A 27,862-nucleotide genomic window follows, 5' to 3' on the forward strand; every position below is an offset into this window, starting at 1 on the left:
TGGTGGTGAACTATATGCAGATGTTAACTGCTATTTGCATAAAGCCCCAGACATGCTAAACTGGAATTATAGGAGTAACGTCTGATGGTCACCAGCTGGTAGAGGGAGTAACCCCCCCCATACCTGTAGGGGGCAGATGTCTGTATTTAATGGCTACAGGGGAACCTGAAAATCCAAACCTGGAAAGGTTGTCTTGACCATTGTTGTTAAAAAGTGTTTTACAACCACTTTATTGAATAAGTGGTTAGTAATTGTAACTCATGGCACTTGTTTTTCTTTTCTTTAAATTTGTATTTGGGGCTGACAAAAGCAATACCATCCAGTTAAAAAAACAAGCATGATATTTCATAAAATTCACTGTACTGTATCTCAAAAAATCGGTTATTTAGTTGGACCAAAATTACAAAGACAAGTGAATTCCATAACCAGAAAAAACTGCAATAGACTTCATGAGACATAATTTCAACAAAATAATTATATAAAAACAGTGGAAAGTCGAGACAAACAGTACAAGGCATCTTCTTTCACAATAAGCACTTCATAGGGAACAAAAATAAACCTCTTCCTGCAGGCAATAATTTGAAGTTAGGTGGTGAAATGATCAACGGCTGCAGGCAAGACATTCTCACTGACTGATTTATCAACTGTAGTTGTCTCCAGACAAAACCTTTTGTCTAAATGACCAACTTTTAAATTCAGATGACACGATCGCCGACTGAACTCAACAGAGGTCGTGAAGGTTTAAGAACTATTTTTATTCTACAATTCAAAGCTGTTAAAAGATCCAAAATTAATATAGAGCTGATACAACTAATAATGTGTTTGATGCACATACAATGTTCTCATCAGACATGAAGCTGTATATTATCAAATATCCATCCTTTCCAATAAAAAAAAAAAAGCTAGAAACTAAAGCCAGACGTTCTTTGGCTTCCACATTCCCTCAAACAGCTTCTTCCACTTTCACAGCTGTTTGATCATCTGTTTAGAGTGCTGGTGCACCGCCTCGACGAAGGCGCCCACATTCTCTGGGTCCATGTCGGGGTACAAGCCGTGACCCAGGTTGGCTATGTAACCCCTCGTGCCGAAACCCTCCAGCATCTTCTTCACAATGTCTGAAATACGTCCCTGAGGGAGATAAGAAGGACAGAGTATTACGAGTTAACAGTTATTTCTCCTACCATCATAAAAAGGAGGATACAGATGTCACAGGTAGGGTTTTTTTTGTACAGGGCATAAAGCAATACCTAAAGATTCCATATTTTTCATGAAACTTGGCAAACACTTCAAACACATATCGAAGGAACCTTTAAATATTTTTAACACTTATTTTTTCTTGTTTTAGGTGGTTAGCCGGAGAATAAAGTCCTACTTCATAAATTTTCAAGAAATTAAGAAGAAACTCAACATATGCTGTCAAACCTGTTACTGTTTAAAGATGCCTTTTTTGTATGGCAACTTCCTCCTCTTCAGTACCTTCAGTCTTTGACAAACAGACAAAGCATGTGGAGATAATGAACTCTGGACTATTTTATCTAGAGGTGTTTCGAGGTTGTGCACTGCTGCATTTAAGGTCTGAGCTCACAATGGGGTGTAAATACAAACTTTTCCACTTTTGGGACATGAATAGTGTTGAATGATGTGTTTAGAAATTCAACGGTTGCATTAACTGTTTCTTTAAGAGACGTCTGACTTCCTCTAATCTGTAAAAAATGTAAGCTAAGCTAAAAAGTAGAGGAAGAGGAGCAAGGTTACCTTTGGAGCGTAGAGAGCACAGGGGTCCATGTTTCCCTGCAGACTGACCTTCCCGCCTGAGCGCTCCCTGTGAGCGCGCACACACACACGCGCACACACACACACACACACACACACGTAATTATTTAACCAACAGGTGAAGCATGTGATGAGCAGAGCAGGAAACAGACGTTTGTTGACTCAAGTCCTGCCCCCAGTAGGAAACTAGTGATGATAGAGAGGTCACTAATGGTTAACTTACTCCCCCCCCCACGCTCTAGAGGGGGAAGCCACAGCTCAGATTTAGATTTGAATGCTGCAGCTTTATTTTTTTTACATAACAGATTAGAGAAAACACATAACACAACAGCTGCATATGGCTGTGTGTGTGTGTGTGTGTGTGTTACCGTGCTGATCTTGGGTCAATGGTCCAGTCCAGTCCCACCACCTCATAATGAGACCGGGACAGATCCTCCACTGCGTAGTGAGCATCCTTTGCAAATACGATCTGAAAAACCCAAAACACACAAGAACCAGTTTTCAAAGCAACTTCTGTTCAAATCACCATCAAGCATTTCCTGAGAAATGCTGCCCTCCTGTGGCAAGAAAACAATCCCCTCATCTCCATTAGACCAGATGGATCCCTAATGATACCTCATGGGAAACAGTGTTATGGAAGCAACAGCGTGATAAGAATAGAACCGTCTATTGAAACTAACATAGTAATTAGAACAAGAGAACATGCAGAAAAATACAGGAAAGAAATACATTTGGAAGTTTAGACGGAAGTATGTACATCATTAGCTACTGACGCCATCAAGAAGAATAAAAAATATAGTGAAGAAATGCCTCATGGAGTTCTTAATGACTGTGTGTGTGTCATATACGTGGGCAGATTTACATGTGGAGCATGTATGCTGCTGACGCGGGCGGCTGTCTCTCACCATGGGAATGTCTTGTCCTTCTTTCTTGAGGTGTTCTTTAACGCGACGAGCAATGTCTCGGAGGTAAGGCAGCGAGAACTCTTTGAACTCATCTGGTCCCAGGATGCCGGCGTGGGACTCAAACACTTGAAGAGCCTGAACAACACGCATAATAGTGACCGCTTGGTCATAAGAACCTATGAAAAAAGTAGTTTTATGCCTCTAGAACGCTGACAGAAAGACAGCAGTACAGACCTGAGGGCTGTGAGCTCATGACACCAAGACATCCCATCATTTGAACCATTGTTATAAAACAATAGTGGTTACAGCAGTTTTAAAAAGACCTAAACAAAGCCTGTGAAGTATTTCTCTATGGCAGAACTGAGGTTTAGACCAGAACAGCAGGTGTGCTAAGAATAAATCTAGACTCTACAGTATCAAAAATGTGATGCTCTTTTACTCTGACAAGATCACCATAGTTACTGATGATGCCACCAAAGCTGCTCCTATAAAGTCTTCAGCGATTCAGATTAAAGTTGCTGCAGGCAGAGCTATACTTTTACCTTCAACTCTTTGTTCTCTATGAATAATACGAGTTCTTGCTCTTTGGCTTCCCTGGCCCACAATCCACCCCTACAAAAAACGGGGCAGACTTTGGTCTGGTATTGAATGTGCATCAGTTTAGAAACTGATGCTGATTTGAATGGATTTGTCCCCTCCATAAAATGTAATAACAGGTTTGCAATATTTGAACAATCCAGCAATCTAACCAATCGACACAAATGAGCACATTTTTGCGCATATACTGTAGTTTACACTGCTGATAGCGAAGTTATTGGGGTAGTTCGAAGGAAAACATGCCTGTGGTAGGAAGAGGAAACAATTTCTCGGAAGCCCTGAAATCGTACCGGTCCGGCATGCACAAAATTAACAGAGCTAGTTGTCATTAATCACAGATAATATACAATCAATATCATCATTCACTTACATTTAGCCCAAACTAAAGAAAATCCAATGTATCCTTCATTAGGAGATACTTTAGAGAAGCTCTAAAAGGTGTATTTGTCAAGAAGAAAACAATCACTTGAGTGGATTATTTCTATTAGCATGTGCAGGGCGACACAGTCCACCTCATACAGAGTCTCTGGTTTATGTTTCTTTTCATCAGGCATCATCTACACACAGAAACACCTGCAGGCTTTCTTTTGACTGGAGGAACAAAAACCGTTTCACATCCAGTCATCTGTTGCCTTCTTAAAGCTGAATTTATGTGTGTCAAAGGTGTGTCTGGAGATGTGAAGTCACGAGTTCTGACCTGAGCTCCAGCTGCCACCTGCCCCAGCAGATACTGTACAATCACATCCGTCAGCATCTTCAGCAGCATATGGCTGGCCTCAGGGTGTCGGTACAGCCATCGCTTTGCCTTCGAGTGGGTGTTGGAGCCTCCGCCTTCGATCATGTAGGACATTAGTGTCCACTGTAGGGGCAGGGAGTCAAAGGAAAGAGAATAGTGAGACTTGGAGCTCATTCTAGCATTGCCGTCCAGCTGTGTCCCCTGTCATCTCTCACTGGAGCTCCGGTGAATCCAATGAGTGGCACTTTGCCCTGGATCTTGTGTCTGGTCAGGGTGAGGGCTTTGAATACGTAGCCCAGCTCTTTGCCCACGTCGACTTTGGCCTGCAGGCGCTGCAGGTCTTCTGGCTCCTTCAGGGGGTCTGGGAATGTGGGACCCTTTCCAGCCACCATCTGCACATCCATACCCATGGCCTGCGCAGAGAAAGATGATGGAAAGTTTGATTAAAAAGCACTGAAAACTTGATCCGAATGGAAAAACATTTAGCATCAATCTTTAGAACCAGTGAGTCCTGATGAGTTCCACTGAAAGCTAATATTTGAGCAAAATAAACTTGGAAAATGTGAAAATTCAATTCACTTGGTCTTAAATTAGCTGGTAGGCTGACTGACAGTATAACCTCACCTACATAAAGGTGCACTGATCATTTGGAGGCCACAAAGTGAGCAGAACAACTGGACAGAGACACAACCAGTAAGCTAACCTGTGGGATAACCAGGATGTCAGAGAAGATGATGGCAGCGTCGAAGGGGAAACGTCTCAGAGGCTGAAGGAGGATAAAAAGAAGAATTAAAGATAAGGAATAACCATGGACGTGTGGTTCAACATAATAATCAAACATGTCATAGTTTATTACAAAAGACGGGGTCATGATTGGATATTTACAGAAACGGTTTCTTTTTGCTGCATATTGTTAAATCGGTGCATTAGTAATTAAAAGCCTCTTATTCCATTGAACACCAGTATTGACATATAAAATCTGTGTTATGCTAACATGGATGTCTTCTGAAGAAGAGCTGATGTACCTGCAGAGTGAGCTCACAACAGGCCTCCGGTGAGCGACATGTCTCAAAGAAGTCTTTTCCTGATCTGGTCTCACGGAACTCTGAAAATAACATTAAAAAACATAAATTGCTAAAAAGTCAACTAAAATATTTAAAGAGTTACTGTAAGGAAAAAGTTGATTTTAGGTGGGGAAGAGAAGACTGGACAGATGACAGTACCTGGCAGGTATCTTCCTGCCTGTCTCATACACCAGACAGGAACATGTTCAGTTTCTTCTCCTCTTGCTGCTCGCAGGAACGTATCGTTGAGGAGCTGAGGGAAATCTTTGGGTCTGCATTGAAAAAGTCAACCAACACAAAAGCAGTGGAGTTCATGGTCGAGGTAAAGCAACAGACGAGGACTAGTTTACTAATCTTTATTGGAAATTTTTCTAAAATTGTGGTATAAAGTGATCATGGCTCAGACATGTAGATAGACTCAGGATATAGGATGTTTTAGGGGTTGTACAATCGTCATTACAGAACAAAAAGGCATGAAAAATGTCAGTTTCACTTCAACACAGAGAAAGGTTCTGTTATCTTATATACAGGCGTGTCCCACCCACTCTTCAGCAATCTTATTAGACATCCAGCTGATGAGTGATTTTTGGGTGATAACAGTCCTCTGCTCTCTTATCATCAGCCAGCAGTAGAGAAACGGTTGAATGAATGCCTGACTAGGATGTGATGCTTCGCTATTTAGCTGGAATTCAAACTTTCAGGTAAATAAAACTGATCACTAAAACTTCTTCCCCTGACCTGCACAGACCACCGATACCTCCACGTGAATCAAATAGTTACCTGCCCTGCACTTTTACTAATATTTCATATTTTCCATAAATTTTTCATTCAAATTAAAATAATTGGGAGTTGGACTGTGATAAATTTTGTCAACAAAATTAACAATACGAATACTCACACAAGATGTATTTCCTTAATTAATGGCAGATTTAAACAAAGCACATTTTCATGGGAGGAACAGAATATGAGAGAATATAGGAGTTTTCAGCGAAACAGACCTGTGCCTAAGTCACATTAATGTCCGGAAAAGTTTCTTATTTGTGCAAAAAAAAATAATTTACATTAAACGCGATGATTAATGGCTCAATACTTATTGTATAGAGGCCTCTTTACGTGAGGCTGACAGACGCTCATTTCATAATCTGACTGATTTGACAGCCAGCAAACACGCTGTTGCTAACCTCAACGTAAATACGATGTGTTTAAGCTAACACCGGAAGTACTCACAGGATTAAAGCGTCTTTACTCATGTCGGCCAAGCTGCAGAGATGAGACACCTTCTCAAAACGCTTCTCTGTGTCTCTGTTGAGCTGTCAGTTCATCAGATGTCATTTGAATATGCTTACACAATGTCTCCAGAGCCAACAGGCCGCGGCCATCTTGAAAGGTCATGTGACCCGGCCCGGAAATGAGCTCTGACTTCACAATAAAATGCTTAAAGGGGTCCTATTATGTCTTATTTTCTGTTTTTGGTTGCTTGTTCATCAAAAAATCTTTCTTTCATGAGCTGATTTATAAAAATCAGATTTTTCATTTCGAATAGGAGCGATGATCACCACATGTCAAACGAAAAAAATCACAACTTTAAATTCAAAGTTTTTCTGCTCCTTTATATTAAAACAAATGAATCGACAAATCCACATTACACATCTGTTATACAAAACTTTGAAATGGTGAAATACTAATAAAAAAAAGGTTCCTCGAACAGACAAAATAAAGAAGAGCTACAGCACTTCAATATGAAGTGAATTTCAAAAGTTTAAAATATGCGTTTGTATAATGAGTAAACATTGTTTAATCAGTATACGAACGAGTGAACCAAGTCTGCAGGCAGTGATGATTTCTACATTTTTTTATGATAAAATAAACTTTACAGAAGGTCATCACTTCGCCTGCAGCCTTTTAACAGCTGATTCTACATGTAATAAAGGCCTTTCATGTTTTACTACATTTTTCACACTGGAATCAAAACTTTAACCTTCCAACATTCTCGCCCATGTTAACAAACTTTGTCTAACATCTGCTAACATCCTTATGCAAAACATAGTTGAAATTTAAAAAATGTTCTTTTTTCATACAAATATTCAAATGCCGAGGCACAAAATGCTTATTACAAAAAATAAAAGTAAATTATATATGCTGGTATGTTTTTTCTCAATTTTATACAAAAGTACCTCTTCTGTGATTATTACAGGTCAAACTGAAGTGCACAAAATAAATCAATTTTTAAAGTGGCTTCAGACTAAATCTGCAGTAAATGTCTTTATTCATTCTCTATGGTTGCCTCTGATACTGCCCCTCTGTGGCCGTGTAGAAATCATCCAGGAAACTCTGAATGTAATCAAAGGTGGGCCTGTCTTCAGGCATGTTCCTCCAGCAGGACATCATCATCTCATAGAGTTCGGTGGGACAGTTGTCAGGTCGTGGCATGCGATAGCCACGCTGCAATGAGGACATCACTTCTCCTTTAGTCATACCTGGGGACAACACAGGCAGACATGGAGGTGTGAATACAGACAACACCCAAACACAGTCAGACTTAACCTGACGAAAGAATATCTTCATTGATATAAGCTAATCTATGTTGTGTAGGAGAGATATACTGTACATCCTTTTTTTTTCTTAAATTAAAAGTGTTGAATATTTGGTTTTGTTGAGTGTATAATCCTGGAGAAAGCCATAATTATAATAACACTGTCTTTTTAGCATGACACATGGACATGTCACACCAAATAGTCTTCTACATTTCAGGAAGCAAAACCACCAGCAGAGGGCAGAAAAAAGTGCCACCAAACGCCACAACAGCATCCTGGCTATTTGAACCCGGAAGACAAATGGGAATCCATTCCACAAAATCCCAGCAGCCCTTAAAATTCTCAGGTTTAAATGGATTGAGTTGATTTGATCGGGGATCTACTACAACCCAGCATCAAATGAAGGGAGACCTTCACTGAGGTCATCTAATCTCCACATCCTCAGGTCACAAACTGAAGAGGAGGCCTGGAAATGATGAATCAGCTGGTTTAGTTCTATCGATGTCTGCAGGTGGGTCTAAAATTACAGCTTCCACACACGCGCACCTTTCTTTTACACACCTTTTTGGAAAACATCTAATATATTTTGCATAATTGTGCAAAATGTATTGGATGAAAACAAACTTCTTTTGGAAAAAAAGCAATGCTATAAAAATGAATAGTTTATAATGAAAATAAAAAAGTGACATTTTCATATCATGGTGAATGTTACCTGGGTAAGGGATCTTCCCATAGGTTATAATCTCATACAGCAGAACTCCAAAGGACCACATGTCTGACTTGATAGTGAAGGAGCCGTAGTTTATGGCCTCTGGAGCTGTCCATTTAATTGGGAATTTGGCTCCTGTGGAGGACAAATGGTAGCAACCACTGATTATAAATAAAAGTTTGTAGTTTCCAAATAGACTGTCAAAAGGGGATGTTTCACATCAGCTTATTTGTGATGGAAAATAAAGATGTTGCACAAAATAAACACACACACAAGCACACAGTTTACCCTCTCTGGCGGAATACTCGTCGTCCTCTATAACTCTCGCTAGTCCAAAATCTGCTATTTTACAGAGCAGACTCTCCGACACCAGGACATTAGCTGCTCTCAGGTCTCTGTGAATGTAGTTCCTCTTCTCTAGGTAGGCCATTCCCTCTGCTATCTGCAACACCAACGGAGAAAATGACCTGTTTGACATTTATGAAGATTAAATCATCATTTAAACAGACGAGAAGAAACAACCAGAGACCAAAGTATTAGCTTCTCCCCAGCTCAGAGCAATAAGAAAAACAAGCCTCAAAATATAACTGTGTGTCCCTACAACTTTGACACAATAGGACTGTCCCTCCAGGAAGCTGTGATGTCATGATTCCAGCATTTAAAACCCAAATCAACCAATTGCTGTCCATTCTGCACACCCCAGTGTCAACAGTAGGCAGGTTCCAAGCCCGGATAAACGCAGAGGGTTATGGCAGGAAGGGCATCCAGCATAAAAAACTTTGCTAAACAAATATGAGTGGCGACCCCTATGAACGGACAAGAGAGGAAGTTTTTACTAGCATTTCCTGTATGTTTTATGTTTGCATTCATTAATTTTCTTAATATTCATGCTATTTGTTCATTATGGGAACCTTTACTTTTTTATATCTGCTCAGTAGTTTCACCAGTCTTCATAGGGTTTGACTGGGAGTGGACATAACAACTAAACCGATGTGATGTTACCACACATCCAGCATGGGTTGGAATTAATGACAGATTTGTAGTTTTGGTTCTTCTTCCTCTTTCAGGAAGAAGAACGAATGGAAACACTGACACTAGTCGGTTTCACAACCACGAAAAAGTACAAGCTGGAGTCGGAATATACAGTCAGCAGTAAAAATCACCTGTGCTGAGAAATCGATGAGTTTTGGAAGTTGCAGTTTGCATCCTATTCCAGTCTTTAAGAAGTCTAGAAGGCTCCCTAAGGACAAAACAGGACAGGAAACAATGTCAGTGTCTGGTGGGCTCTTGTGTCCATCTGCACCCGCTGGAGGGCCTCATGCCTACTTGTGCATCCACATTGACAGTGATTTTGATCCAAAAGCCATTTAGCATACAGCTACAACTGTTAAAAATAAGAACTACTTACCATTTGCCATGAATTCAGTGATGATATAGATGGGTTCTGTCTTGGTGACGACTGCGTAGAGCCGCACCAGCCTGTCATGCTGCAGGGTCTTCATGATGTTGGCTTCTTCCATAAAGGCTTCCACCGTCATGGTGCCTGGCTTCAGCGTCTTCACCGCCACTTTAGTTTGGTTGTTGTAGTACGCTGAAGGAACAGAAAACGTAGGAAGAGGGGAACAGTGAGCATAGAGGTGATTCCTACTCTGAAGTATCAAAAGTATTAAATTATTTGTTGGACAGGACAGGGTTCAGGGTCTGTTGTGCCACCATGTTTAATCGAACATATTGCTATTCTGGTTAGGAAATTGGGTGAGAGATAGGTAATGAATCACTCATGGTATTGGGCTTCACAGCAGCCAAACCCTAAAGGTTGGTTGTGGGGGCAACGACAATGACACATGTATCCATATCTGTATTAACCTGATGGTTCAGTTTGCTGTGTTATGTTATTTTCTCTCTCCTTACCCATCCAGACTTCCCCAAACTGACCAGCTCCAAGTTTATTCACCATCGTAATCGAGTCTTTGGAAATCTCCCAGGCATCCTTTTCCCACGGCTTCTGAGCTTTCGGTTTCATACACGGACGGTCCAGCTTACGACACAGGCCATCTGCTTTGTCTGGAAGGTGCGCACACACACACACGCACGCACGCACACACACACACACACACACACACACACACACACACACACACACACACACACACTGAGAGTAAGGACTCTTTGCTTTACTTTTCAGTAGTAATGTAAGATATGACAGAACACTTCAAGTAATTTTTATTGAATAAAACACAACTACAATTTTCTATTTATTTATCTCAGAGAGGACAAGTTCTTCAGATCTGTGGTTGTTAAACTTGTTGACATTTCCCCATAAGTAGCACACTGACTGTTTTAATTTCGATTTCATTTTCTGTAGATTATTATAGTATTATAGGCAAAAGTCCCATAGATGTGATACGTTGGGATAAGGCTGCCATGATACCCAAAAAAACAACCATTAATAATATTTCTCATAGCTCTAAAGCAGGGGTGTCAAACTCATTTTCACCGAGGGCCACGTCAGTAATGTAAGATAAATGTAAAATAAAAGTAACTACTCCTTAATGTTAAATAACGCTGAATTCATTACTTATTTAAGTTACAAACATTACAGTTACACAGAAAAAATATGTTTACTTGTTTCTCTGTTATAACATAAATCCTTTTGATTTGTCAGGTTATTAAACCAACAGAACTCCATCAATCAAGAATCAAACTATCCAAGTAAATAAAGGAAAATAACATCAAACTCAAGTTGGGACATTAACTTTGTTCAAAATGATTTTGTCAATGTTAAAATGGCCTTCATTACTGCATCGTGGGAAATGTAGTTTTGATCAAAACACACTTTTGACACATTTTTTAGGCACTTTTTTGTGCTCTTGGGGGCCACGTAAAATGATGTGGCGGGCCAAATTTGGCCCCGGGGCCATGATTTTGACACATGTGATATAGGCTGTAGTTGTTCAGAAAAGTTTCTGAAATACCAAACTAGGATGGAATTCTCGAAAGCACATACTGTATCTCTGACAAACACCAGCAGTCCCCCTTAATCCAATTAATCCCAAATTAAACTCATAATCCTAGAACCATCATTTACGATCACAATAGCTACCACAGCCAAACAGTTAAGTCCAGTAGATGTGCATTTTACCTGTATGTGCCAAATTTGAAACACAAAGAAATACCAAGATTGATGCATTCTTCAATGAAAAAGTAAAGAAAAGACAACAAATATTATTATTATTATTCTCATTCCAGAGCTGCACTCACTGTGGTAGTGTTTGATCATGGTGTAGATGTCACGGAAGGTGATCTTAGGAGAGATGTAGTAGCCGCCGTTATCCATCATCCTGATCTTATAATGTTTGACCACGTCCGTCCCCTTTTCACCCACATCTCTGATGGACAGCGAGAAGCTTCCTGCGTGAAAACAGCCAAGTTAAAGAGAGCGAACAACAATTCGTAAACTGAAAGTAGGTCATGTTAATGAATCTATCTCCATCTCTCAGGGCTGCAGTGATTTCCATACCTTTCGCTGTTTCACTTTCCCTGATAAGATAAGAGCCTGGATTGTTTGCTGGCGCCAGCAGCTGCCTCTCTGCATCCTTTCTTGTGATGTCCTTGAAAAACCACCTGCAGTGAACAGGGATCCATTCAATATTCACACAATGATGCCCTAATAGAAGTCACTGTGGAATTCAATTGTAAATTATCAGCATGAAACAAAATCAAAACAAAGAAAAACAATTTTTATCCCCCAGAAAACGAAGATAAAACGTGTTTTGGGAGCAGCAACATGTCTTTTGTTCAGATACAGCTACTCACTCTTCTGTTTCCATGGTGTCAGCCTGGCCAACATAATTAGATGGAATGAATCCTTCTTTGTCTGTTGTCAAAGACCTCGCTTTCCACCACTCTCCATGTCTGCAGGAAATATCATTTTATTTTTAGCACAATTATTGTCTTTGATTGTAAGTGATGACATGTTATTTTCTCTCACATCTAGAGCTTTCCTTCATCACCAGACTAAGAAAATGCATCACCAGCTTATTCCAACAATTCACTGTAATAGTGTGGAAGTTAGTCTGAGATGAAGCAGGATTTTTTTTTTTAAATTGTTGAATGAATCTTAAAATGAAGAAAATCAGACACTTACTCCTCCAGGATTGTCATCTTCTCTCCTTTCTTGAATCCCAAGTCATCAGGATGGACAGCGTCATAATGGAAAAGACCAACCATTATTTTTCCCACAATTTTTTGCTCTAAGACAGAAAAATAAAACACAAATTAAGTGCTGTTCAACAAAAAACAAAAGGCCTGTCACATGCAAGCTTTTAAACAGAAACTCCAGACACAAGATACAGAGATGAAAATGCTAAGACAGTAAAATATCTACTGAAACAAGCTACCTGGCTTAAATATTGCTTTTTTTTTAGTAGTCAAACTAAATACTAAATTCGATCACAGTGAAATAGAATTTAGCACTGAAATAAATATAGTACATTTCAAACCTTCCATCTTTTGGAACACCTGACCAGGTAACAGTGAGTTATCCTGCAAAAAAAACAATACCGAGTTAGTTATGATAGCGCAGAATGTATCTAAAGTAACTAACATCGAGGAAACATGTCAGAAATTAAAAGATAAGAGAAGAGAAGTGAAAATTTTTTTTGCTAATATTTTTTTTTCATTTAACTGATTGCGTCCATCCATCCATCCATCCATCCATCCATCCATCCATCCATCCATCATTCATAGATGAGCCGACATAGCCGCTCATCCACATTGTGGCTCACGGGTCTGCTGGAGCCAATCCCAGCTGTCTATGAACAAAAGGTGGGGTACACCCTTAGATGTGTCGCCAGCACATCATGAAGCCACACAACCACTCACACCTATGGATAATTTGGTGTGACCAATTCAACTAAATTGCATACTTTTGGACGTGGGAAAAAACCGAAGAACCCGGAGTGAACCAAGGCCCTTCAATGATTCTATTGGTGAATTTGAACTCGCCCAGGAACAGTTATCCTAAAAATGAATGATTTTCCGACTACTTTTACTTTCTCTCCGGGTTTCCATCAGCACCACAGCACTTAGAAACGAGTGCCATATTATCATGTACTAATCTGTGCACCGTGACTACTTACTATGTTGTGTTTTGTATTGGAGGTGGGGTCTCTGACATAGTGCGTTTGCTCGGTACGTACAGTCTGCGGGCTGCTCTTCCCCTCCACTCCTCTGTTCAGACCTTGGCTCAGCGTGGACTTCATGCAGCCCATTCTGTCTGCATGAGGAAGTCAGAAAAAGGAAGACTGTTCTGGACGGTTACACATTTACCATTTACAGCTGGTGTAAAGGAAACTCTTCAGATATTTGGTTCCAGAAACCTGTCACTTCTCATATCGTTCATGTAAAAGCAACAGTTACATGTTCATGTTTTACTGTTTATAAAGGTCACAGAGGAAATGTGTGTACACAATTAGAAACAACTAGCAGCTGCAATGCAGCCTCCAGGACAACATATGAATGATATTCTCTGTTTAACATTGTGTGTCACAGATTAAATTGCTGATGCTGGAAAAATCAGACTCCCGTTTGTGAGGCAGACCTAATCACATGATCCAAATTTAAGAAAATATGAGGCATGATTAGCAGTAAAATAGAATTTACACTTCATAAATCGAGCTTGTTTTTTTTATTTGTCCATAGTTATGAACTTTAAGAGGGCATTAGGGCATTGTTCGAAGATTTTTAATACTCCTTAAAAATCAAAAGTGGTATACATATTTTGAATACAAGTATTAGCTGCCAATTTGGAAATACTCATTATCCATCAAGAGGTTCATGGTTGGTCTTTAATAAAGTTAAATACTGTAAGAACTGGATTCCTATTCGATAAATAATTTTTAAACACATCTTTAAATGTGTAGCTGATCAACAGATAAGCTTATTTCATAAAGTGAAACTACGCTTCAGTAATACAGCTTTCATATCAGCTTTCTTATATTGTGGTTTGTTCTGTGGCTTTCTTCTAAACAGCATGAAGCCCACAAACAGCGACACACAATGACGTTGATGCTGGTCATGTGATGATTTGTGTGCAAAAAGCGAAAAAGCAGACATTACACGCATCAGTAATGATCATTATGATCTGGAAGGTCATGTCATATGATCTATAGAGCGGTGATTCATATTTATACAGGTTAAAAATAAAACTGTTGAAAGGATGAAGCGGACAAAGAGTCTTAGTGTTTAATTTATTCTAGATGCATCTGAGGAGATGTTTGTGATGGAAAATGAAAACTGTGGTAAGAGCTGGATTGACTGTGTTTCTTTGGGTACATTTCATTGGTTTAGTGCCTGTTATATTTTTAACTTGATAAAAATAAGAGGAAACCAACGGTCTGAACAGATTAGGAGCCGACACACTCTGCGTGTGTGTCACCCCAACTCACATTCAAACTCCTTCCTTTGGCTAATAATTGAGCCAAAAATTTGATAAAAAAAGAGCTTGGGTTAGCTTCAGAATTTGATGAATATGTTGCTAGAGGTGACCTCAAATAAAGTTGAACATGTTATTAATTACAGTTTATAAAACATTATTTTAATTCAAAGTGCTATTGAAAACCATACTCAACTATAACCATTCAATAACAAATCATAAGGAGGGCCTAAAACACTGAATATTAGCAGATTTTAGACATAAACATTCCATTAATATTTAATAAAGTCACTGTAAAGAACCACATTTGATGCAATCTTTCTACAGTGTTGAGCCAACTTACATTTGTATAATTTATTACAAAAAACAATTTAAAATGCTGTTATGAGAAATTTTAAAATTATAAATTATTTAATCAAACTAAGTTCGTTTTTTCACATATACTCACATTTACTCAAGAGGAACACTGGATTCAATAATTGAGTAGAAAGAAAGAAAATCAACAATTAAATGTAATTGATCTTTAAACCTGATTGATACATTAAAGTTTTCCATTTTAATCAATCAGAATTGACCATTCTCTACAAATTCATATCAAACACAGGTCATTTTAACTCTTCTACTGTGCCTGTATACATGAACACAATACTGTTTTTCACTCATGTTGCTCTCATGACATTCACACTCCACCTGCTTCTGTGCTCACCTCCCAGTTTTTATCTCTGTGAAGAAATGTTTATTCCTCAGATATGCCCTCTGGTTCTCATCAGATGGTCTGGATAACTGCTGGTATGAGGCTCGACAGGCGGGTGAGTCAGAGGCGCTGCTCTCCACCAGCAGAATGAGGAACCAGTTGTGTTTTTCTTACTGAAACTTCCTTGTCTTTTTGTCCAATGATTATTTGCATAATCAACCACACAATCACCCACCACCAAGACAAGCACGCACACACACACACACACACACACACACACACACACACACACACACACACACACACACACACACACACACACACACACACACACACACACACACACACACACACAAGCTGCACCATACTATACAGATGTCATAGAAAAACTATATTTAATACAGTATCACATTAAGTTTTACAAAACTTCTAAAACAATTACATTTTAATATTAAATTTTTTAAATCATCCACCGAATGTTACTATGCTTCATTGTTAACGTGTTCAAAGTGACCTTTGTGTTAAAATGACCTACACTTAAACATGACCTATACAGTAATTTTTTTATAAATTGTCCCACACCGCCATCTGCAGGCCACATAGCGGAAGTACAAGAAAACGCTTTTTTACATTTTATTTACCAGTTAGTTCTTTATTTTGTTTTTGACATAGTGTAGAAAATATGGTCACAATAGACAAACCCTCTACACATTTTGCACAATCATGCACTGCCGTTTCTACATGCCGAATGATGAACAGTATAAGCCGTTGAAGCATGTGTAACCACACAGTCACATGGGAAGTTCAGACTTGAAAACCAAAGTGAGTATTTATTACAATAAAGTTGTATTTGTGATATTATTTGCATGGATAAGATTAATACACAGTCCACTTGCATTACTACAGTAAGGTTATACTGTGGAGAAAATACACAGTTTTTACAGTGCATGCATGATGGTCTCTGTGTATGATTATTATGGGGTGTAATTCTCACACAAAGAAGCAGGAATGTAGTTCAGCCTCGATGTTAGAATGATACAAACTCAAACATATTTTACAATTTACTGGAAGCTCCACTGAGTGTTGCATATCTACATTTAAGGACCAGTTTGACATTTGGGGAATAACGGTTACATTTCTGCTGAGAGTTAAATAAGATTGATACCACAAAGTAACTATCTACAATTGGTAAAAAAAATAAATAAAATCAACAACTACTTTTTTTAATAAAGAAAATAAAAGTTTTGCTCCTTAGCCTGAAGTCAATCACTTCTACTAACTTTATATGAAATCCTGCAGTGTCACAAAAAAGAACAATATCTGAGTACTAGCACCTCTAAAGCTAAAACTAAAGTGTAAAAACGTCCCATGTGTATTTTTCACACATCCATTTTCGAACAAAATAAATCAGAATAAATACAGATAATTATAATTATTGGGTTGTATGAGTTTCTCCATTTTCACTTTTTTACCGTATCATCCTGTTCCTCACCGGCTACACGTTTGACACACAGGTATCCTCCTCTCATGAGACTCTTGGTAAAAATAAAGACATTTCCCAAACAATTCCTTGTGATTACAATGGTATCATTAAAAAAGTTTAAAAAAAAATATTTTTTTTAAAAGCTTACACATCATAATGTTTATGTTAACCACTGAATTGTAAACACATGTCATCCACTGTAAATGTATTACCTACTGTCGGTCACAAAACTCTCTGTGTTCTGCTACTGTCGGCTGATTTTTACAATATGGGGCCAGTTTCACAAACACACCTTCCAACAGATTAAAAAAAAGTTTCTCTTCTTCAGTCTTGTGATCCAGTTCCATTATCAGCATTGTCATTTTAAAGGAAGCACTAGTCATTACCCGGCAACGTAATCTCAATCAGCATCATTACAAACATGCTACTCCTCTTGTGACCTCTTACATAGCATGTCTCTGTGATTTTATAAACTTTACATAAAACTCACAAAGGTTCTCCTTCTCTGTTAATTCACATTATCCAGCCGGTGTGATTAGTAACTACGACTGAAAATATAATCAGCTGTACAGGAGCTAAAATGTGTCTCTCTGCCTTTCACACCTCTAACACCTGCCATCAGTCTAGTCCTCTAGTGCACAGCAGCACCGGGTGACAACGTCACATTCTGGTGCCTTTACAGTGGGTTTGGGGGGTGGTTATTGCCCTGCGTAGAGGCATCCCAAAAGCTGCGGGGCTACACTCTGCCTGCAAGTCCCATTTGGAGAAACGGCTTCATCACAGTGAGTGGAAACCACCTCGGTCCACCAGCGGGAGTGTGGGGCAGATTAACTGTTCCTCTGCTCAGTATCCCTGTGGGCTGAGGAGGACGAGGAGCTCTGGCTGTCCTCAGTATCGTCACCATCTGCAGCAAGTGGGACACAAACAGGGTTGTGGTTAAATATCGTGTTTGTTTTTTGTGGAGTTGAGGCTGTTCCCAGTTATCTTTCCTAGGATCGTGGCTCAAAGGATCTCTATTGCAGAACAACATCACATTAGAGATAACGTTTCTTATTAGCAGAGGATCATCGTCCACCATGCTGCTACTGAGAGCTCATCTGGTTGTATTTGTGGACTCTTTTAGTAAGAGAGCATTCTGATTATTACTTTCATGTTTTCACTCATGTCTGGTTTGTCTGAATGATTCAGAAAAAAATATTTCCATGAAATGGACAGGTTTTGAGACAAATCACATGTTGTATAAAGTATAAAGTGACAAATAAAGGATTTTTTTTCCCTCCACAATATTTAACAACCTTGCCAACATCCCTGCTAGAATTAAGAAGAAAAAGAGTGTGGAAAAAAGTAAAATAAAGAGAAGATAGCAAGATTAATTTGTCAATCTGTAGATTGCAGTACAATGAGAATAATCAGATTAATTCCAGTTGTGGCTCTTGCTACATTTATGATTAAAACTATGATGCAAAAACCTCAAATTTCAAGAACCATTACGATAAATTTTTCATTTTCATACAAAGCAATTTAAGATATTTGTGAAGAACGATAAGAATCTTGTTGGAAACTAGAAAACAGGGTGAATAATCCTGCAACTCAAGATAGCCGCCATTGTTAATCCTTTGATTGAGTTCTTGTTTTTTATGATTCAATAAAAATGAAAAATGGCCGGTTTATAGTGTAATTCTGATGATATAAACCAGCTAACAGACACGGGTGAAAACACAGACGCGATGGAGGATCTACTGGTGGAATGACCTCCTCCTCCTGCGTTGATGTGCAGCTGGGACAGGGACAGGGTGAGGGGCAGCTCTCGCCCCTCCGGGTCACTGGGACTCTGCAGGATGTCATGCATGGCGTTCCTACGTCCAGTCCTGCCTGAAGCGATGAAGTCTGCATACGTGGCCTCAACATCAGACATCGCTCGTGCATCGTCCACACAACTATACCTGGAAGAAAAAGGAAGTTAACACACACATCTGAACACACAATCCTGGGTACTAGTGCTAAAACCATTTCACTTTTAATCCTAATAATACACAGAGCACGTCAGACAGAGGAGATACAAAGTCTATTGATTATTATTCATGTAACTCTGAGAAAATCTTAATTTGAATTATTTTAACCTTTTATTTAACACTAATGTCAAAAGTCACAACGGTTCTGCTGTGCAGCATCCTTCCTGCTAACCCGGGCCTTCATCCAGAGTTCGGCCCACAAGTAAACTGTCAGCCAGAAAAGCCGAAATACAAGTCATGGATGGTTAACAGAGTCTAACAACGTTTTTTTTTATTGCGTAAAAGTCCCGTTTCTGCGTCTCCTTACCGTCAATAATGGCTCTACTGGCGATGCCACCGAGGCTACATTCCTAGGGAATGACTTCACCTACAAAGCAGGGCCCGACGCGACATGTAACGATCCGCAGACCCGAATAAAACCCACCGGAACCGGCTCAGAACCGACCGACGACCCGCGGGGAGCAACTCAACCGGGTTTCGTTACATTCAAAGATCAATTAACGCGCAGAAATGACGTTATTATGTAAATCACAGTAGGATGGTTTGTAAAGTCCCAAGTCTGTTCTTCCATGACCGTCGCATCTTCCTCTTCTCCGACCAATCAGCAGCCAGTATTCCTCAGCTGAGCGCTGATTGGACGAGGTGCACAAAAGGATGCGAGGAGAGAAGCGCCATGGCGCGTGAGGCGTTCGCGGACACCTCGTTAATATTGGAAAAAGATGGAATCCATTTATCTATGAAAATATTAAAGTTCAGTGAGTGATAAGCGAAATACTAGAGTTTGAATAGAAATATTAAAGCGTTGTTTTTTTTTTTAAATTTGAATTTTATTTCCGCGGATTTTTAGATTTTAAGAAGACCAAAGAGAAGGAGGAGGATGGAATCAGGAAGATATGAGGGCGGTTGGTGTTAGAGAGGATGATGAAGAAGATGTGTCGCCCCCTATCGGTACAGATCGAAAGAAAAGAAGAAATTAATTTCTGTGGGTTTATTCTTACAGTGGATGAGCGCTGTTCACAGTGGGAGGAGTGAGATTTGAACCTATAATGTCTGAACACCTGCCCAGCACCTGAACAGGGGGAGCTACCTGACGCCACACGCCGAAAGTGTGTGTTTGAGCATTTCACATTTTTATGTGACCAAAGAACTTAAAGAAAATACTTACTGCTGTGATTTGATCCTACGTCCTGTGACAAAGACGATCCTACTGAGCTATTCAAGACCTCCAGCAAGTCTGGTTGGATGTTATATTTATTATTCACAACACTCTGGAAAACTTGTAAACGGAAGAGTGGGGATTCGATCCTGTTACCTCAGCTCTCTGAGTTCCTCCTCTCACCTCTCTGAGCTGAACCTTCCGCTGCTATGATTTGGTTTGGAACTTGTATTTAAGGGGTTCAGAGCCCCGAGGAAGACAGACACGTGGAGAACATAAAAGCTCCTCAGTGGGATTTGAAACCCAGAAACCCTCCTCACTGCGAGGCGACAGCATCACCGCACCGAGCCGCACTATTCGACCATACTAACTTCTGTTTTATTTGAAAATGTTTGTACTTTCTTCTTGTCTTTCACCAGTAGATTTAACCCACAACTTTAAGACTTTTATACAAGAATGTAACAGATTTTTACCCTTTATGAATCTACTGACTTAAAACTCCCTACACGTCTTTATTTGGACGGAAACAATCGTTCAAAAACGATGTAAAAACATTAAAAACTCGTCACCAGTTTTTGGTCGCACCTTTCTCATGAAATTGAATCAAATATATTTCCTGTCGATTTGATGCTTTTATTTTGAGAGACCACCGGACATGAACACACATTGGTGACACTGCCCTCCTGTGGCCAATGGCTGTATTACACATTTTGGCTTTACTCAAGTCTTCGTGTCCGAACACAGACGAACAATCATCTATTTTACCTTTTGGAAAGAAAAGGGAGAGGGGGCTACTGCTAGTTAGCATTTCGAGAAGTTTCAAGTTTAAATACATTTTAAGGTACTAAGAACTGTTAGATTAAAATCCTGATCAAATACTAGTATTCAGACGACTCTTGATTGTAGGTACATTTGATACCCTCTTGTGGCCAAACTGAGGAACTACAAAGGCTTCAGTTTCATTTAATCGCAGATGTAGCACGATGCCAATGCCTAACAACTCAAATATCACTATGTTTTTTTTGTTTTTTGTTTTGATAGAAGCCAATCTTTTTTTAAGATGAACGAAACAAATTAAAATAATTTCTTCAAAGTTGGAGAACATGGGACGCGTTTGGTCCGATGTAAATGGAGAATTATCATTTCAAAGTGCAACATTCTTGATTGTTGGATAGGTTAAGCCAACAATTGGATGTCGCTCCTGCGGTGAACTCTAAAACCAAAGACAAAAAGACACGAAAACATTCAAAAGAAAGAAAATACAAGCAAAATAAGACACGCATGCCCTGACCTCGGGTAAATGTACTCAAACCACTTCCTGCTCAGTAAATACATTTCATACCCTCCTGTGGCCATACTGACTACAGCAGCAACAATACATAGCTACAGTATACGCAATTATCATTATTATTATTATTTTTAATTTTATATATAATTTTATATTATTTTTTATATTTATATTCTTCTTGGTGCGCCCCAAATAAAGTAACACAAGCACTGATATGATTTAAGTACAACATCACTACAAGCCTTAAGACAAACATAATAGTAACGTTGAATTTCCTAGCTTTATATGTGTCAAACTATTACGTTGAAAACCACACAATAAAGTTATTTCGGAGGACGTATCAATGTTATTCTACGTTTTTGAAGGATCTGTTATCGTGATGCCCTCTTGTGGACATAGTGGGTAACTACAGAAACATTGACATAAAGTTAGACGTTGTCACATTGTCAAGAGCTTCCGGTTGTGACTATCAAAATAATTTTAATCGACGGAATCGACGTGTTTGCACACCCCTCCACCCCATGTCAAAACACATCAACTTGATATTTCAGGTTGATTTCATGATTTTATATTTCATATAGTATTTCAGCTCACGTTGAATGTAGAATATGTCCTAGAACGTTAGTCATTGTGTTCGGATTCTGCTCGAGAGTGCCTGCTATGTTCCATAGCCGCCAGAGGGTGGCAGCAGAGCACCACAGTATGGAGTTAGGTTATTCATACATGTGACTGAATGTGGATGTTGAATGTGATTATTGTGTGTGTATAATGTTATTGTAATTAAACATAAACCGCTATTCGATCACTGTGAGTAACCTGCAGCAGAGAGAAGCTGGCATGCTGTGGTGTTGTTGGAGCCTGTGTCCCGACCAACACTCAGTTTATTCTTGTATGTGGTTGATTTTTCTCAGGAACAAACACAACGGATTCATCCATTCTCAACTCCAACCAGCAGAGCATGGTGCTCACACATTAAATTAGATTGCAAACGGGGCGCCATCAGGAGGTCGTCATGTAAGATTCATACCACTGGATGGCGCTGTGGTCATTTTAAAGTAATGCAGCCTACATAGACCTCATGTCTCATCAGCTTGACTGAATTTTGAAGGTAACACAATAAAGCTAACGTTTTTCTAGATAGTTATCGATTTCCAATGAGCTATGTGATAATCCATGTTTAACTGTCTGTTGGTCCCCAAGTATTTCCAAAACTTGTTGATGGATGTTAATGATAGGGCTCTTTTTCGGAATATCTTACCAGTGTTGTGGAAAACAAATTATACCAATAGAAATAAAAGCCTCAGTCAGACAAAAAAAAAATTTCATACAAAATTAACAGGTGTATGAGTAAAGAACTGATTTCTGTGCTGATCTTTAAACGTTAATGTCTCCAGCTCTTACTGGTCTCGGTGTGAACATCTCAGAATGTGCTATTAGAGATGAGATGTGCTCTCTGCCATCAGCTTCAGAAAACATGTGTTACTTTACCCTCAGATCTACGCTGGTGGCAGAACACAACGACACCTCCCCTCTCTGGCTGCTGTGTTATATCCCTTTGTAATCTTCCTTTATTCCCATTTGCACCATTTCAACAACTACAACATTCTGTATACAGTGGGGAGAACAAGCATATGACACACTGCTGATGCTGCAGGTTTTCCCACTTACAAAGCATGTAGAGGTTTGTAATTTTTATAGTAGGTATGCCTCAACTGTGAGAGATGAAATGAAAACAAAAATTTTAACTAGCATTTTATGGCATGATATAAGTATTTCATCACTTACTTACTAGTAACGCTTGAGGGTCTTCCAGAATATGACAACGACTCAGAACACACAGACAGGGTAAACAAGAAATAGCTCTGTAAGAAACATCTCCAGGCTCTGGAGTGGCCCAAGTCTCCAGACCTGAACCCAACAGAAAATCTTTGGAGGGAACTGAAAGTCTGTCCTGCCCAGTGATTGCCTGAAACCTGTAGGATCTGGAAAAGATCTGAATGGAGGGGGTGGGAAAGAATCCCTGCTGTGGTGCAAACTGGGTCAAGAACTACAGGAAGGATCTGATCTCTGTAATGGCAAACAAAGGTTTCTGTATAAAAAAAACAACCAAAAATTTCATTTCATGATGATATTAAACACTTATGTCATGCAATAAAATGCAAATTAATCTTAAATTAATTCTTGCAAATTAGTTCTTAAAAATCACACAATTTGAATTTCAGGATTTTTGTATTTTTATAAATTACAAATAAATTATATTAGTACATACATTTTATAAATATTATATTATTATTAAAATAACAGATCTCTAGATGCTTTGTAAGTGGGAACACCTTTAAAATTTGCAGTGCATCATTTACTTTAAGTCAGTTACTACACGTAAAAACCCTCCATACGAACTTTTTAACTGGTGTTTTGGCTGCTCAGCTAAATCAGAAAAGCCATTAACACCTCTTACTAAGACCTGCATAATTACCAAATTAAGAGCTATTAGCAACACATAAAATATAAGACATGTTGTAATTAATGAAAAAAAGCCTTATCAGTTTTTGAAATACATTTTTTAAGCACCCCTACTGTTTCCAACACTCCTTTTTAAGGAGCTGTAATACATTCTGCAGTGCTACCCACTTAAGAGGAGAGCTCATTAAAAAAATCATTTTGTTTAAACTCACATCAACTCAGTTAGGTTTTATTATTCCGTTTCATCACCACACATATGTGATGGACCCTAAGGTGCAACTCTAAGGCTTTATATTTTTCATAAATTGCTCAATTTTATAGAATCGTAATAAGCTCCTTGTCATAGATGAGACATACATGAATTATGAAGAATTCCACCAGGACCTGTTATTGCATAGAGATGAATCTCCATCTTCCTCCTCCTCTTCTTCCTCTCCTTTACTGTCTCTATGTTCTGTTCATGTCGTATTAGGTTCGACGGTTTTATGCTGCTCTCTTAACAGAGCTTCAAACAGCATACAAGTTTTTTCTGTATTCAACATTAAAGCAGCCGTGCTAATCGTGTAAAGACTTCTTGTGTCGTGTTTTGTCTCCTGTAGAGCAATGTACTATTACTAATGCTTCAGATGGGTTCATGTACAGGATATGTAGCAGATCTGTACATGTACACTCAAACCTCACACCTATAGACAATTTATTGTGACCAATTCGCTTGGTTTATGTGATATACTGTATGGTTGCATGGTTCATGAGAATTAAACATAAAAAAATTAGAAATAAAATTAAAAATAAAACAGCGTTACATATAGACATTTCAATTTCACTCAGAAGACTTTCTCCACCTCCGCCCTCTTCCTGTGTTTTTGATATTTAACTCAACATTAACCTTCTGAGGGATGCATTTCCTTACAAGTCTCTTGAAACAGAATGGGACGAGTGGGACGCCAGTGAAGCTGCAGAAGATGTTTGAAAATGTCAGATCCCCTCGTGCCAGCAGTCACAAAACAAGTCCAGCTTGTCTTGGTAGGGCTGGTTTTCATTGGAGCTACAAATAGCTGTACATTTTACAGGTAGAATGATGTTCACAGTCACATAATTGTTGACAGAGCACTGAATTAAACACAGGTAAGGATCACATTCAAATATTGCTAGTTGCAAAAGGCAGATATACCTTTCTTCAGTGTTCCACAATCACCTCATCCCTTCCTCCCTGCAGAAATAAAAGCACGTGGCAACAGCTGCATGCATCTTCTCAGAACAACATTTCCTGCTGATGGACTCTGAGCAGCTTGGTGGGGAGCAGACAAGCGCGTTGCTTGAGGGGACTTCAATTTTGCGATAAGTTTAGATGAAACTTTAATGATCCCTGTGGAGATGTCAGGTCGTTAAGGCAGCAGAGGATAGGCTTCAGATAAGAATAGCACAAAGGTATGCCAAAAATAGCTTATTGATTATTTCAATCTTGATACAGAAATAAATCATACACTCACAGATTCACAGCGTAACAATAATTGGATTATTCCAATATATTCCAATATATGGGGTCTTTTGTATTTGTTACACCGTAGGTTTGTGCATAAGTGCAGTCATATTTCAACTGCTGAGTTTTCCCTTCATTAAAATATGACATTTTAGCAACAATGTGTGCAGATAATCTGAACATCCGCTGCCGTTTCTTGTGCAATGAAGCAAACAGTGCATGCAAGAACAATGTGTGCAAGATTTAATTTGCCACCGATGCCACTGACTGACTGTGGCATTTTGAAATGGCTTACAGTTGACTGAACAAAGAACTGCTCAACAAAGAGGAAGCAAAAGAAAGAGAGGGAGGAAGAAAGAGAGACAAATATGGATAGAAAAGAGTAAAAAAAAATATCAAAGGGTAAGAGGATATACAGTGCTCAATTGGGTGAGAAACTTTTTCCACTTTCCATTTGTGTTCTAACTCCCTGTAGTAAGGGCATTGTCCTGATTTGGCATCGGTGTCTAGTCGGTGCAGACATTGTATTCAGCTGTATGAGAGTAACAAAGGGGAATGGTTGGGGTTTCACACTGGTAGGAGTGTGAAGGCATATCATCAATCTTTCAAACAAAACTAAAAAAAAACAACAACCAATATTTATTCCCATTCTGAAGCAACAGCATTGAAAGATGCACAGAATGTGGCTTTACATACCTGTCCATCATGGGCCGTGGCAGTGAGACACTTTAATCATATGTTTATGAGCATTTCTCATATTATCCAGTCTTTCGTTGCCACTGTCACAACATTTAAATAATAAAATTGAAATATAACGTTTAAATTCTCTTTTTATATATTTATGTATATGTACAATATATATTTATAATTTTTAACCGCAGATCTTTCCTCCTTTAGCCTCTGCTGAGGCGTTGATCGTACTTCCTCTCATCACCGGTGGGTGTCGCTGCTGTCAATGCTGCTGATGATACTGGTACCCAAGTAGTCTGTCAGTATGTCTGGCAGGGATTGGGGGATGTTGTATAGAGGGAGAGGGAGAGAGAGGGAGGGGGAGGGAGGGAGAGAGGGAGGGAGAGAGAGAGAGAGAGAGAGAGAGAGAGAGAGAGAGAGAGAGAAAGAGAGAGGGAGAGAGAGAGAGAGAGAGGGAGAGAGAGAGAACCTCTGTCGCTCTCCTGCCGCCTCTCCTGTGCGCAGCGCTCCTGCCCCGGCCGCTCCTTCCTTTCTCATTCCCTCCCCACAGCTGGCGCTCTCTTCTCGGATGCTGGGCTTGCCTTCTCTCTTCTTTCTCACACACTGCTGGGCCAAACACTTCAGAGGGCGGAATGACTGATAACCTGTTTTGCATGGTCTGAATTTCGGGAAATTCGCACGTCGGAAAGGAGGGGGAGTCCAGCGGGAAAAGGAGGCTCTCCATCCCCCGAGGGAATTTATTTTACAGTAAGCAAGCGCAATGTCATTCCAGTTTCCTCATTCCACTCGTCTCACACCTCCGATTTGAGCATCTGCTTGCAAAACGCTATTTTTAAAAAAATAAGCCAGGCGGGGGATAATGTTTGTCTGCTGTGTGTTTTTGGAGTGTGTTGTTGTTGTTTCTGTTATCAAATGTCATTTTTTTTTTTTTAAAAAATTCCGATGGGGTTATGCTGTTTATTTTAATGCAGCTAAAAGGCTGTGGTGCGCTTGCACTGGTCGGGCTGAAAATGGAAACCCCCCATTTTACTCGCCATCCATCCGAGGCCAGCAGCGTGTGTGCGCGCGTCTGTGCGCGCACGTTTAGGGGAGGTTAGATGATGCGAAAACGGTCCTCCTTTTCAGACTGACACCATTCTGAGAGAGATTCACTCGGTTATCAGGGATGACAGCAGCTCCCCGTGACCCGATGCGCGTTTTCTCTTTTTGTGTGTGTGTGTGTGTGTGTGTGAGTGTGTGTCGCCTTTACGCGGCGACGCAGCGCCGGTCAGAGTGTTTCCCCCTCATGCGCGTCAGCAGGCATGCGGTCTGGATGAAGAGCACCTTGCTGCCTGCCTGGGTGCCAGTTTCCGGCCTGACCCGCTTCAGTGTCTCCATGTTGATCTCCATTAACACTCTAGTGTGTTAGTGATCAGCTCCTGCCTGTTTTATTCCCAATACTGTAGAGTAATTAATCTCCTGCCTCACGGTGCCAGGATTTGTCTCCACCACAGCATCATGATGTTGACTCATGTTGTGTATTTCTGCTCTGTGACCTGACAGAACTGATACAACTCATGTGATGGATTAGACTTCATATAGCCTCACAGCCACGATGGTTCCGTGTTTGTTTACGGCGGCTCATTTAAAGTTAATTTCTGTTTGCTCTTATGGGCCGTTATGCTGTAGATCACAGATCACTCCCAAGATGGAGGAGCTATACCCAGCCCTAATAAGAACTTTAATGGACATTGGGAGGTTGAGGTGGGGTGGGGGGGCTGGGGGAAGCAGCTTCTGATGAGGCCAGCGGAGAACATGGTGTCTGATGGTGAAATGTTTTATTAAATTGATTAAGCAGACTGT

General features: G+C 39.7%; 4 protein-coding genes and 1 long non-coding RNA gene across 16 annotated transcripts in view; 2 read left to right on the plus strand and 3 right to left on the minus strand.

Moving 5' to 3' along the window:
• Nucleotides 1-736: 736 nt before the first annotated feature.
• Nucleotides 737-6,460, minus strand: urod (uroporphyrinogen decarboxylase). The gene is made up of 10 exons (XM_068340051.1): nucleotides 6,303-6,460; nucleotides 5,235-5,347; nucleotides 5,037-5,116; nucleotides 4,715-4,777; nucleotides 4,227-4,424; nucleotides 3,973-4,134; nucleotides 2,679-2,813; nucleotides 2,142-2,242; nucleotides 1,756-1,822; nucleotides 737-1,128 (listed from the first exon to the last, which is right to left on the minus strand). The coding sequence occupies exons 1-10, from the start codon at nucleotides 6,323-6,325 to the stop codon at nucleotides 964-966; spliced, it is 1,107 nt and encodes a 368-aa protein (XP_068196152.1). The 5' UTR covers nucleotides 6,326-6,460; the 3' UTR covers nucleotides 737-963.
• Nucleotides 5,710-10,361, plus strand: LOC137611897 (uncharacterized). 2 transcript variants are annotated; one of them, XR_011038800.1, is made up of 3 exons: nucleotides 5,710-5,776; nucleotides 7,827-8,120; nucleotides 10,238-10,361. It is a non-coding gene; the product is annotated as an uncharacterized lncRNA (long non-coding RNA). The 2 variants fall into 2 exon arrangements; XR_011038801.1 differs by lacking the exon at nucleotides 5,710-5,776 and adding an exon at nucleotides 7,447-7,579.
• Nucleotides 6,669-15,599, minus strand: lyn (LYN proto-oncogene, Src family tyrosine kinase). Of its 3 annotated transcripts, none has more exons than XM_068340048.1 (13): nucleotides 15,461-15,599; nucleotides 13,520-13,596; nucleotides 12,821-12,863; nucleotides 12,466-12,571; nucleotides 12,135-12,233; nucleotides 11,839-11,942; nucleotides 11,580-11,729; nucleotides 10,230-10,382; nucleotides 9,727-9,909; nucleotides 9,482-9,558; nucleotides 8,607-8,760; nucleotides 8,322-8,453; nucleotides 6,669-7,552 (listed from the first exon to the last, which is right to left on the minus strand). In XM_068340048.1, the coding sequence occupies exons 2-13, from the start codon at nucleotides 13,589-13,591 to the stop codon at nucleotides 7,350-7,352; spliced, it is 1,476 nt and encodes a 491-aa protein (XP_068196149.1). In that variant the 5' UTR covers nucleotides 13,592-13,596; nucleotides 15,461-15,599; the 3' UTR covers nucleotides 6,669-7,349. The 3 variants fall into 3 exon arrangements, with proteins under 3 accessions (XP_068196149.1, XP_068196148.1, XP_068196151.1); XM_068340047.1 differs by having other exon boundaries at nucleotides 13,460-13,596; XM_068340050.1 differs by lacking the exons at nucleotides 13,520-13,596; nucleotides 15,461-15,599 and having other exon boundaries at nucleotides 12,812-12,863.
• Nucleotides 15,600-16,093: 494 nt separating this feature from the next.
• Nucleotides 16,094-19,506, minus strand: pkia (cAMP-dependent protein kinase inhibitor alpha). The gene is made up of 3 exons (XM_068341231.1): nucleotides 19,251-19,506; nucleotides 18,684-18,874; nucleotides 16,094-17,835 (listed from the first exon to the last, which is right to left on the minus strand). Exons 2-3 carry the CDS (start codon nucleotides 18,844-18,846, stop codon nucleotides 17,759-17,761), a joined length of 240 nt encoding a protein of 79 aa, XP_068197332.1. The 5' UTR covers nucleotides 18,847-18,874; nucleotides 19,251-19,506; the 3' UTR covers nucleotides 16,094-17,758.
• Nucleotides 19,507-26,575: 7,069 nt separating this feature from the next.
• ctnnd2b (catenin (cadherin-associated protein), delta 2b) overlaps nucleotides 26,576-27,862 on the plus strand; it is a 119,744-nt gene continuing 118,457 nt past the window's right edge. For all 9 annotated transcript variants that reach the window (XM_068341162.1, XM_068341164.1, XM_068341166.1 and 6 more), the window contains exon 1: nucleotides 26,576-26,767. The gene's annotated coding sequence lies outside the window, so the exon portion shown is untranslated. The remainder of the gene's footprint in view (nucleotides 26,768-27,862) is intronic.

Source organism: Antennarius striatus, chromosome 18 (assembly GCF_040054535.1).
Source record: "Antennarius striatus isolate MH-2024 chromosome 18, ASM4005453v1, whole genome shotgun sequence".
Taxonomy (NCBI): domain Eukaryota; kingdom Metazoa; phylum Chordata; class Actinopteri; order Lophiiformes; family Antennariidae; genus Antennarius; species Antennarius striatus.